This window comes from Cotesia glomerata, linkage group LG3 (assembly GCF_020080835.1).
Source record: "Cotesia glomerata isolate CgM1 linkage group LG3, MPM_Cglom_v2.3, whole genome shotgun sequence".
NCBI classification, from domain to species: domain Eukaryota; kingdom Metazoa; phylum Arthropoda; class Insecta; order Hymenoptera; family Braconidae; genus Cotesia; species Cotesia glomerata.
Window position 1 is genome coordinate 20,650,059 of NC_058160.1, and position 13,466 is coordinate 20,663,524.

Genomic DNA, 13,466 nt, shown 5'->3' on the forward strand with positions numbered 1-13,466 from the left:
TTTCATACTCGCCTTCGGCTCGGGAGACAATCTTATATGCGGATTGGAATGTCATACTTTCCTCCCTCGGTGCGTTATATACTATTTCGTCATTATTGCTTAGAAAGTTCAATTTGAGATGCGTGCCAACCGATTTATTATGAAAAAATGTTAGTAAATTAATTTCGTACAAAAAGAAATACCCATTAGTTCAAAAGCACATAGATATCATACTATACGTTTCACTGATGGATTGATAAAAATAGATTCCACTATTTAATTCTCTTGCACTATTATTCCGGTAATCATTAACATCAATCGCAGATGATAGAACATAGATATCCGTACAAGTTTTATGAACCATTTCGATTTGTGTTGTGATTAGCGCAGAATTATGTCAAGCCTTATCATCGTTTGCAATTTCTCAGAATCATCAATAACAGAATAATTCTATTGACATAGCGACCAGTTATAAGTTTAATTCTTACAAATAATGAAGTTCTTTTTTATTCTGATCTTAGTGCTTAAAAATTTTTATGTTTCTTTGATTTCTTGTTCTGAAATGAGTATTTTAAAATGGGATCAAAAGATTAATAATTTCGTCCTGATCATGAACAAATCTGATCCTCAAGAAGTTGAAGAGAGAAATAGTAGAGTTTTACAATCTCGATTGTTGGAAATGCATAATTTTCAAAAAGCACCTGTTAGAATAGGATATTTTGAGGTATTGTCAAATAACAACATGTATATATTTTTTTTTAGCTAAATAAATAATAATAAATGTTACTTTTTTGTTATTAACAATAAATCAATTCAAAATTAGGAAAAACCAATAATGGTAACGTATGATAATGGCACGAAAATCACTGGAATTGTAGGAGAAATATGGAACACCTTATCAGACCACTTGAATTTTACGTAAGTCAATATAACTGTTCACTCAAGTGGCAAGTAAATAAAATTGAATGTCTATAGGCTTGTACTGGTTAAAAGTGAAACGGAAATTTTTTCCAAACTAAGGGGAGATGTTGTAGATGGTGTATTGGGCATACTTATCAATAATAGTACCGACATTATTCCTAATGCATTAATGTTACGACCAGGTTCGTCGATAATGACTTCTATATCACCGTATTGGGATGATACGTAAGTTAATAGAAATATATTTGGAAATAATAAAACAATTGTATGATCAATGATCGCTAAGTTGCAAAATAATTTTGCTTCAAGTTTTCAAATGTTTACCATAATTATTTTCAACAGAAAATGAAAAATTATCATTCAAAATTTTCTGTTCTGTCTTTATGTAAAATTTGGAGTTAAAATTTTTCGGTAAGTTTTAGATACAATAACGTTCCGAAGATTTCAACAATATAAAATTCGTTTATTGTTTATTTAAAATAAAAGCTAATGAAAATATTTTTTGCGTATCAATCTTTGTATTGATATTTAAAGGGCACAAATTGAAAATTTCCATTTTCCATTTAAATAACAAGAAAAAAAAATATTAAAAAAATTTTGAATTTTATATCTTGTTTTACAAGACACTTATAGGCTAGGTTAATAGATGTTTTTATGGGAAATTGAATGCTCTACGTAAAAGGTTCCTGATTATTTTTCGATAAATTTACTTTTTCAAAAGTTATTCCAGGTTAAAATTAAACATATTCTAAATTGCCAGATTTTCTTTTATTATCGGCAAAATTATTATTGTTTAGGTACAAAATTTCCATCTATTTCGAAGAACGTCTAATTTTGTCTGATAAGAAAAACTTATCACACCATTTACCAAGTTGTCAATATAATTAGTAATAACTTTTGAAATTAGTAATTTCGAAAATTATTGTAAGTACAGCTTGTAAAGCAAGACATAATTTCAAAGCTTAGTAGTATATTGTGAAACTAGTGCGGCAATGCCACACGAGTTGCAGATGGTAATTTTCAGTACAAATTTGGAGATAAATTCCGGTACCAAGTTGGGGTCCAAACGCAAAGCCCCCCAAGCTAATGCCTGAGGCGAAGCAGATGAACGTAAATTCTACTCGTTATCGTAAAAAAACGTCACAAACTTTAAAGCGAATATCGTAAAATCGAGATTGTCTAAATCGCCAAGAGCGGCCGAATGACATACAATATTTTTTGTAATTATTGCTCAGAAGATTCAATTTAAGAGGAATAAAAACCTAATAATTATAAGCTTAGCATCATTTGATCTCCAATTCAATGAATTATACGTAAAGAGTAAATAAGCGCCATTCAAGTAATTAACTATATTTCAAAATTTAACTATTATCTCGACTCATGTTTGCATCTAGCACAAGGATGTTTATCCGTTCAGAATATTCTTCAAACAAATCATGGTTACTCAAAATATTTTCGTTCAATGTACTGTTATTCATAATTGTAATAATGATGATATTCAGTGCTTTGGGATTCATCTTAGAAAATTTTAGCAATCGAGCGAAAACTCAAAAAAAGGTTACTGGGATTCAAGACCATATATTTTATACATTCGCTGCATTTTGCTCTCAAGGTTTGTAATAAGTACTGATTGTTTCAATAAAGAATAGTATTAACACAATTTTCGAATTGTAAAATTTTATTTTTAGGTTCATTCCAAAAACAGCACAATGATTATAAAATATTTGAGTTTTCCCGGAGAATTTTTACTTGGTTTCTTTTACTCACTGTTAGCTCACATTTGATTTCATTGATGACAAATACTGAAGTGAAACCACCATTCCTCCACTTGGATAGCCTTCTGTTGCGAACTAAATATAAAATATTACTTCTTGAAGGATCGCTAATTGACCATAAATTTCAGGTAATAAACGTTGAATGAAATGTAAGGGCACTATTTTTATTTAGATTAATTTAAAACTTTTTATAAATTGGAGTCAATTTAATAGAATTTGATTTTCAATTTTCAAATTATAAAGTTTTAAGAGATAAATTTTTTTTTCAGTCGATTGTGATAAAACTCATCCAGCTTAACGTATTTAGAATATTTCAGCCACGTATACTCTACATGAAGTCAAAGGCAGAAATGTATAAAAATATCTGTTATAGTAAGGATGGTGAATACGCAGTCATCGAAACACTCGCCAAACGATATTCTAAAGAAATGAAAATGTGCAAATTAGAACCCACTGGTCGCGCTGTTGAAAAATCGTGGGCTGCGGCTATTATTGCAATTGGCTTTAAATATAAACGTTCTTTTGATATTGGGTATGAGTAATAATTCTTAACTTCTTGCTATGAGAATCAATAATTTTCAAAAACTGGGGGGTTCCTAGATTCACTACAATTTTCGAAAATTAAGTTCTCACCCGACTAGAAATTTCGTGAGGCATTGCCGAACAATCAATTCGGGGCAAGTTTGGCTTTCCGAACTTTGGCAAGCTTAATTCACGCCTCATTAATTCCACTATATGCAAGTCCAAGTTCGGCACTGCCATAGTTTGTCCAAGCTACGCCCAAATTCGGTAAATCTTCGGTAACCGTGACTTCATGCAAGTCAGGCTCACCCATAGTTTGTCAAACTTTGTTCTGACGTAGGTTTTCCAAGTTACGCCCAAGTTTGGCAAACCAAACTTCGGCAAATCTTCGATAACCGTGAGTTCATGCAAGTCAGGCACACCAATAGTTTGTCAAAATTCGTTTTGTCGCAGGTTTTCCAAGCTACACCCAAATTTAGCAAACCAAACTTCGGTAAATCTACGATAACCGTGACTTCATGCAAGTCACGCATACTAATAGTATGTTAAACTCCCGACTAGAAATTGTAGTGAGGAATGCCGAAGAATTAGTGAGGGACAAGTTTGGCTTGCCTAACTTAGGCTTGCCTAGGTTGCACCTCATAAAAACCAAGGTAGGCAGAACGAAAATTGGCATGCCGAAAATATTTCAAATTTGGTTGTGATCCTGAAACTGTGTGATATTGCCGAAGTCCGACATATTCTAAAAATGCAAGTGTGGTTTCCAAACTGCAGCCTAATCAGGAAGTCAAGTTAGGCTGAGCCTCGCAACTGCATTACATCCCAAACTTGGGCCTGGTTTGGATGCCTCACTTACCGCAAGTTCGGAATTCGGCATGCCTTACTTGCACCAAATCACTGCCTCACTGAAATTTCTAGTCGGGCATTACATCTCCCCGTTATAAGGTCCTAGGAAGCTGTTTTGATTATTTTACGAGGATGTCACGATGTGTGTGTATGTGTTTTTTTAACGGCTTGGCCGATCGAAACGTGCTCTTAACTTCAAAATACTACATCGATTACTACAAATAGCATCGAAATCGATTGATTTGTTTAAGAATTGTTGTTCATTGTTGAAAAATTCCGAAAGAGTGTTTTTGAAGTTTATTGGAGTTTACTCCTTAAGAAACGATTTGAGTTATAAGGCCCGGTACGGAAATTTTATGAGCAGTAAAGTCAAGTGTAACACGGAAAGTTGAGGCGTTACGTAGAAAGAAACAAACATATAAATCTGTAGGATTGAACATGCAAAAGAATGAGATGGAATACATTACTCGGCGTATCTTATTCTCAGGGCCTCCTCTATGTGCAATGCTTCGTAGTCTCACTGTATAGTTCGCTACCTCTGGTCTGAGAGTCGAATGTGTGCGTATGTTTGTATGTGTGTATTGCGTGCCTGCGTATTACGAAGTTCTGCCGCAGCTTGAGCCAAAAAAAAAAGGTTTAGTATTTTGCAAATATTTGAAAAACTAATGAGGACTTAAAAAATTTTTAAAAAGATGCAAAAAGAGGAGGAAATTTTCTAAAAAAAAGTCCCCTCCCGGAACTGTAGGACCAATATTTATAATTTTCCCAGAGGGATGAAAATACAGCCAAAAACGGGTACTCTGGCTTGCGTAAGCCACGTCTCTTATATAATATTAAAGCAAATTTTAAGGGAGTTGGGAAAGAACGGATAGGGGAAAGGGGGGTGACCTACTCAGTGGGAATTTTTTCCGTAATTGAAAAAATAATCAGACAGCCCAGACTGGGAATCGAACCCAGATCTCTCGGTTACGCGCCAAGGGCTCTACCAGTTAAGCTATCCGAGACAAGTACTGACTACTTTATTCAGTCACGTATATAAGACCAGTTCTTTGGACACTTTATTAATGAAAATTATTTTGACATATTACATATAAAATTTAAGAAATGAAAAAAATCATGGGCTTACTGGATAGATAAATGAACAATGATCCGCCTGAGAAAAATTTTTATCACAATTTTTCAATTAGTTATGCAATAGTTAATTAATAATTTTTATCTGCTTGAATATGTACATTGCAAGTGTGATAATTTTTAAACTATAAATTTGAGGTTTTTTTTCTCTCTTGGAGCAATTCTTGAAAGGCTCAAGAATAGATCCCCGTTGGAATAATCAAAACATTTTTATTTTTTAGCTTTTTATTAATAATTTTCGTTGTTTCAAAATTGAAAACTCAAATTAATCATCGAAAAAATGTATTTTTTCAAAATATTATTAATGATCCGTTTTTATGTTGTCAAAAGCTGCATAAAAATAATTTTTAAAACTTTTTATCTCATATTGTTTAAAAAATTGTTATAAACAAATGCGTTGTTTATAAGATAATTGAAAATTTTTTACGGAATTTCAATCTTTGATACAATGATTTTTAAAAGAAAAATTGTTACTTAAACAAATTTTTGGAGTTTATACACAATTTTTAGTAGATTTCATAGAAATCTAACTATTGCATTGGTCCTCATGACGGAACTTTTGAAAAATTTTGCTATATTTCGAGTCAGCTCGTCAACCGGATTCAGAAAATGCATATGGTTCAAAAGTTTATATATATATATATATATATATACTAGTTGTTACCCGTCTGCTCCGCTGGGCGCTTTATAGAATTGTATTTTTAGATCTAGATTTGAAATTTAATTGGAAGATTGTGTTGACTTTCACAGATTTCAAATTCCATCGGGTTGGTCTGTATATTTTGTCCACATGATTATTCTAGCTAAAATTCATTGTAACTTTCAATGTGCAATCACTATAACATTCCCGTGGCTTTCTTCCAAAAATGAATATTAATTGACACGAAGAAAAAAAATTTTAAATGAGCATTGTAAGTTTTAGTTAAAGTAATTGCAGGTCTCATAAGTGAAGTTGAAATCTGCCTAGCTTAAATTGTGACGAATTTCGCTGTTAATTAAAAATTTTTCCATAACATCAATTATACATAGAAAATTATTTGTACTTGTTTTTTACGAATTTTCTTAAAATGAGTAGCCAAATTTTTTTTCTATATCTCATGTGTTTAGAAAATGCAATGCTTTTAATCTGTTACATTTTCGCGATCCCGTAATAAGAACAATTCATCGGTTATGTGATCAGCAAAAAAAAATGTATGTAAAATTCTTAGTCGACTTTTTTGCCGCTGCCAAAGAGACGATTGTTGTAAGAAAATATCACTATTAAGAAAGAAAAATATTTAAATCCGTTGACCTTGGAGGCCATCCCGGTATTTGCCTGTTTCTCTTCAGATTCTATCAAATTTTATATTTGTAGGAACTGTATTTAAAGAATATGAATTTTTTGACAATTATTACTCTCGCACTTCTATGTGGGGAGGAATTTCGTAAGATCCTATTCGAGATAATTTCTACATTATAAATAAAAGATTTCAACAAAACTTCGAGTCTATAAAAACTATCGATTGGAAGTGAGAAATTTTCATTGTTAACGCCCCCACCATCCCTTTTGGGGTTAGAATTCAAGAAAATCCATTCTCAGCTGAACTTGACATCGTACACGAAGATTCCTACCAAATTTAGAATCTGCAGGAGTTACAGTTTGGAAATTAAAATTTTAGATTTTAACACCTACCCCCGCAATCCCTATCGGAAGTAGAATTTTTTGGGATCCGTTTTGAGATGATCTCATGACAAATGAAAGATTCCTACCAAATTTACGCCTTTTAGAAGCTATATTTTGGGAATTAAGATTTTTTTGTCAACACCCACCCCGCAATCCTTATTGGGGGTGATTCGTCGTAAAATCCGCTCTTAGATTATTTCTACATTACATAGAAGATTCTTACCAAATTTGGAGTCTATAAGAGCTATAGCTTGGAAATTAAAAATTTTAATTGTTAACATCCACCCCCGCAAACTCCTGTGAGGTATCTTAAAATTCGTTCGTATATTATTTCTACATCTCTTAGAGAAAATTCCTACCTAATTGGAGTCTGTAGGAGCTATAGCTTGAAAATTAAAAATTGTAATTGTTAATACCCACCCCCACAATCCGTATTGGGAGTAGGCTGTCATTAAATCCACTCTTGAATCATTTATACATCACATAGAGCAGATTCTTACCAAATTTACCTATAGGAGCTACAGCTCGGAAATTTAAAATTTTCATTATTATCACCCACCCCCGCAACCCCTTGTGGAGTAGGATATCGTTAAATTCGTTTATAAATTATTTTTACATCACTTACAAAAAATTCATACAAAATTAGGATTCTCTAGGAGCTATAGCTCGGAAATTTTAAATTTTCATTGTTGACGCCCACCCCCGCAATCCATATTAGGAGTAGATTGTAATAAAATCCGCTCTTAGATCATTTCTACATCACATATAGGAGGTTCCTGCCAAATTTGGAGTCAATAGGAGCTATAGTTTAAAAATGGGAATTTTCCATTGTCAACGCCCCCGCAACCCCCCTTGCAGGTGGAATTTCGTAAAATCCGTTCTTAGCTGACCTTTACACGGCGAAAGGAATATTCCTACCAAATTTCAAGTCTCTACGCTTTATGGTTTCAGAGATATCATGATGAGTCAATATATAGGTGGAAATCTCTTATATATATATAGATATATACAATATAATCGGCATTGTCTCTTCTCTAACTTGCGTAATTCTATACAGATCTAAATAAAACGTAACATACTTATTCTTAGGACGATTTCCGAGGTTAAGTTCTAAGATGAGCCAAATCTGTCGATTAGTTTAGAAATGAGAGCAATTCAAAAATTTTCAAAAATCGCAAAAAATTTTCACTTTTACCTTATTTCCGTGCAATAACAATGGAACCAGACATCCTATCGGATTTCTGTAAATTGCATTTGAAAGTTTATTTAATAAGCTTCAACTTGTGTACTTATTTATTTCTCCAAATTAAATGGTTTAGGAATAATAGCAATTCAAAAATTTTCAAAAGTCGCAAAAATTTTCACTTTTACCGTATTTTCGTGCAATTACAATTGAAGGCGATATCTCATCAAAATTCTACAAATGGTATCTGAAAGCTTATTAAATAAGCTTTAATTTGTGTACCTCACTATCAGTCTAGGCCAAAAATCACCTGCTTTCTCAGACAGATTTAATGAAATTTTACTTTTGCATTCGTTTTGACGTCATTGTTGTTTAATCAAACAGAAATTCATTTTTTTTTTCGTATGCAACCCTAGTAGTATTTTTATTATTCATCATGAAATATACTTTCATTTCGGCTGCCGAATGGCCTTTTTTTATTTATATCTGTTAATATTAATTTGCGATTCGAAAATATTAACAAGTTAATAGAGTTAGCTATTTTGACAAATTAATTGTATAATTAATGTAAATAAATGTATCATGTATGCTTCGAGTAATATAATAGTTAATTTCATTTAACATTATTCTCTAATCTATATATACGATATAATCGTTTGTAAGGAGTAAACTTCCGTCGAGCGTCGGAGCTGACACACACAATTATTTTTTTCACATATATGTAAGCTAAGCCATATAGCTTTAAAATTATTCGCCGGATTATGTAGCTGGTAATAAGTAATCTTCATGAGCTAATAAATCGTGTTAAATGCTTTAAACTATATTAAAATCGGTTTTTTCGTTCAAAAAATATTGTCAAAAAAAATTTTTAAAAATTAGCAAAATGGTTGACCCTACAGGCCATTCCCGCAACTTCCCGCTAATGCCATACCTCAGCGATCTAGGCGCTTAAAATTGCACTTATGATTTTTTTGAGCTCTTCGAGCTCAAACATACAATTTATGTGTTATTTTGAGCTCTCCGAGTTCAAAGAGATATCTTTTATATGCTTTTGAGCTTTTCGAGCTCAAAAGTCTGATAGGGGATTCGTAGAACACTATTTTTTGAATTTTCAAACCGCAATAACTTTTGAATGAATAAACCGATTTTTATGCGGTTGGCGGCATTTAACGCAGTTTTTTTTAGCATCATGAAGAATTTTTATGTTTGAATTGATTAAACTAAGAATTTTGGAGTAATTCCGAAAAAACACTTTTTTCGGTTTTCTTTCTTTCACGATATCTCTCGAATCTAAGTTTGGTTAAGCCCTTTCGAATGGCGTCAACCGCGATGAAATCGGTCAAGTCGTTCAAAAGTTATGAGAGGTTTACACACACACACACACACACACACACACACACACACACACACACACACACGCACATACAGACATAGTGACACCCTCGCGGGGGAGTCAGGGAAGCTTCCTGTGACCTCAGAACGTCGAAATCTGATGAGAATTCTATTTTTGCAAAACGGGGTAAAACCAATAACTTCCCGATTTTTGAAAATCATCGATTTTCTTATCGAGAAGTTAAAAAAGTTTTTTTTACGCATAACTTCCGAATTCCCGTCGCATCATTTTAACAATTAAGGTATAATCTTTTCAAACTCAAAAGTCTGTTGAATATCGCAATTCGAAATTTTCAAAAAAGTGTTTTATAAAATTTTATGCTAGATATGCTTTGAAAAATACATTCATTTCGATAACCTTTTTTGGGACAACATAACAAATATTTGGGGTCATTACAATCATCATCAAATAAAAACATGTCCCTCAAAAAAACAAAAATCTGTAATAAGGTTGACCCTTTGCAAGCCATCCTTGAAACCTCACTATTTTTGAGTTCAAATCATTCAAAATTAGACATACTTGATAGTAATTGAGCTTTTCAAGCTCGAAAAAAAGTTTGTAAAATGATTTTTTTCTCCAAGCCCAAAAATCGAAGAAGTGAAGAAGTAAAGAAAAATTTTGAAGTTTTTACGGAGAAATGCATTTTTTTAAATTTTTGAGCTGCAATATCTTCGAATGAGTAGGACAATTTTGATGTGATTTACAACTTTAATTACGGCTTACCGAAACTTCGAGATCTGATAAAAACTCAGTTGAAAAAATTTGGATAAAAAACTATACTTCCAATTTTTGAAAATTATATAAAAAAACTCTCAGTGACGAGATTGTAAATGTTAAAGTCTTGGAATGTATGAAATGTTATCCGGTTTTTTTTTGTTTCTCCATTTGATTAAAAATGTAATTTTTCTTTTCAGGATTATAAGATTACGTGAAGTTGGAATTTTATCAAGATCGAAAAGATACTTAACCCGCACAGATCACGAAATCTTAGACTCACATCCAACGATCATCGAATTTCAACATGTCTATGGGTTATTTATTATTTTATTATTGGGGAGCTCTGTTTCAGTTATTATTCTTATAGGTGAAAATATTTTTTTTTGGTGCTATCAACGAAAAAAAAATCTTAAATTAAAGCAATCGATAAGGAAAAAACGTTTCAAGAAGTTACGAAGGAAGGATGGAATCAAAAAAGAAACTATAAGTCACAAAATAAATTGTTAGTAAGTTTGCCTAATAAATATAAATGTAATTGTACGTCTCAAAACATGAAGCGTTTAAGTTTGGTATAACTCTTAACTTGTCAAGGTCAAGTACACGAAAAAAAATAATCGGTAGCATCTACCAAAAAAAATCGGTAGCAGATACCGATTATTTTCGGTAGAGTCTACCGATTTTTTCGGGGCAGGCTACCGATTACCAATTTTTGAAAATTTCTTATCTTCTTAACGAGAAGTTAAATTCTCACTTCTTAATGAATAAACAATAGGAACTTCATAAGTGCTCAAAACAACACATTACGTATTTGGGCTCTTCGAGTTCAAAAATATGATTTTTGTGTCAATTTGAGCTCTTTGAGCTCAAAACTTTAATAGGAGTTTAATAAAACACAATTCTTTGAATTTTCAAACGGCAATAGCTGTTGAATGAATGATCGGTCGGCGGCATTCGACGCAGTTTTTGAAGCTGGATAAAAAATTTTCAAGTTTAAATCGATCGAGCCAGGAATTTCGAAGTAATTCCAAAAAAACACTTTTTTCGGTTTTCTTTCGACAACGATAACTCACGAACGAATCAACCGATTTCGATCGGGCTTGCGTTGATCAACGTGGTTTTTTGATCTTAAGAGCTGATTAGATTTTGGAATTGATTGGTAAAGCCATTTAAAAGTCATTCCAAAAAAATCACATTTCAAAAAAATTTTTTTTGTAGTTTTTTTGAGATTTCTCAAAATCTACTGATTCGAATCGGTCCAAATAACATTAAAAATCTAAGTTTGGTCAAGCCTTTTCAAATGGCACCAACCGTGATTAAATCGGTCAAGCCGTTCAAAAGTTATAAGAGGGTCACATACATACACACACACACACACACACACACACACACACACACACACACACACACACACACACACACACGGACATCATCGCGAAAACATTCAGGGAAGCTTCCTAGGACCTCAAAACGTCAAGATCTGATGAGAACTCGATTTTCGGAAAACGGCGTAAAACCAATAACTTCCCCATTTTTGAAAATTTTCAATTTTCTTAGCGGGAAATTAAAAATCGGTATAGATTCTGTTTAGAAACTAACCGAGAAATATCATCTAAGTCCCAAAAAATCTATACATATATAATGAAAGTACACGGAGAAAAAAATTTTGCTATAGAAACTCTATAGTAGTTAGTTAGTTGTACTAAGTTCCAGTAGGTTAACGTATTCTTATAGTAACAATACCGTTTGGCTCCTGCAACTCTACATCGTTGAGCTCTGAGAGCTAAACGTTATTTACCTCTCACAACTCTAAAGGATCGTTCTGAGACTATGACAAATTTTTGGAAATCTGTTTAATAATCCACAGATTCGGTAGAATCTGGCACCAAGTTCCGTTCAAATCCGTTATAAACGGAGCGCCAGACTACCGAGTATGTTTACCATAAGCAGAACGATATTTTCAGGTTGCAAAATTTTATTCATTCTACAGACCTTTTTTTTCTTCAATGATACTCTATAAGAATACGTTATATGTTATATTATCAATATTAATTAATAATGGTCTTTGAAAATAATAAATTCTATTTAAAATTAATTAAATTCACTGGCACAAACTATAGCGACCCAGATTTTTAGATCCTGACTTTTTTCTTATGGAGAAAGTGATATGCCACAGACTAAATAATTCGAGAATCCATGGTAATCCTTCTATAGATAGGAAACTACAGTTAGAAAAAAATATTTCACAGCTTGCACCTACACCCGCCAGGAGGCGCTGGAATTATTTCTACATAAACTGTAGCTTCAAGAGGATATTTTCTTATAAAAAATTCAGCCAACGCGAGATTTAAGTTGATACCAACTGTCTATTTTTATTATAATTACAAAAAATACTAAAATCCGAACAAAAACAGTTTCACTGTAAAAAATCGCGCCAAGTCCACGTTCATAAGACTTTTAAGAAAAAAAAATTTTTTTTTCTTTACAAAAAGATATAAAATCAAAATATTAAAAAATCCAAGTAACCGATATGATTGTATATAATTTTCGGAAATTAAAAAAAATTTTGTTATAAATTTAAAAATTAAAGAAATAATTTTGGAATGTACTTGGTGTGCGTCATTGTGTATGTCAAATTTTTTTTCAGTCTTAGTAGATAGATTTTACGAATTTTATAAAAAGTAAAATATTTTGCAACCACGCACACTAAATACGTTCCAAAATTATTTCTTTAATTTTTAAATTTACAACAAAATGTTTTTTAATTTCCGAAAATTATATACAATCATATCGGTTACTTGGATTTTTTAATATTTTGATTTTATATCTTTTTGTAAAGAAAAAAAAAATTTTTTTTCTTAAAAGTCTTATGAACGTGGACTTGGCGCGATTTTTTACAGTGAAACTGTTTTTGTTCGGATTTTTTTTAACGATTTAGCATTGATAATTTAATAAATACATGCGGAAGAATAAATTTATATTGCCAATAATAATTGTATATGACAAATAAGAATAGTATTTTAATAGAAATAAAATAATAATAATAGAACTTATATTACAAATAAAAATTATTTGTAAAATAAAAATATGGTCGTCACAAAATTATCTTATTTTCTTAATTATATCAATAAATATTGGACATAAAATTACTACCGTATATGCACGAGAAAAGATAAATAAACGAAAACAAATTTTATTTCGTGTTAAATGGGGTCTTTTTAATGTATTCCGATAACTTATCACTTATCACAATATATTCAACTAATAAATTAAATTAACAGTCACTGCAAATGAACCTTGAAAAACCATAAATACAAAACTGTTCTAACAAAATTCAAT

The 13,466-nt window shown here is 31.7% G+C and overlaps 1 protein-coding gene across 1 annotated transcript; it reads left to right on the forward strand.

The window, feature by feature from the left end:
- Positions 1-400: 400 nt before the first annotated feature.
- LOC123260694 lies at positions 401-10,723 on the forward strand. Its single transcript, XM_044721955.1, has 7 exons — positions 401-703; positions 803-897; positions 955-1,125; positions 2,295-2,512; positions 2,589-2,803; positions 2,945-3,207; positions 10,328-10,723. Exons 1-7 carry the CDS (start codon positions 473-475, stop codon positions 10,635-10,637), a joined length of 1,503 nt encoding a protein of 500 aa, XP_044577890.1. The 5' UTR covers positions 401-472; the 3' UTR covers positions 10,638-10,723.
- The last annotated feature ends 2,743 nt before the right edge of the window (positions 10,724-13,466 follow it).

What these genes read in the sequence shown, in the direction of transcription:
- LOC123260694 (XM_044721955.1), top strand. Translation starts at nt 473, where the DNA reads ATGAAGTTCTTTTTTATTCTGATCTTAGTGCTTAAAAATTTTTATGTT. An exon ending in TTAGAATAGGATATTTTGAG is followed by an intron (nt 704 to 802) that starts GTATTGTCAAAT and finishes ATTCAAAATTAG; the next exon opens with GAAAAACCAATAATGGTAAC. An exon ending in TCACCGTATTGGGATGATAC is followed by an intron (nt 1,126 to 2,294) that starts GTAAGTTAATAG and finishes GTTTGCATCTAG; the next exon opens with CACAAGGATGTTTATCCGTT.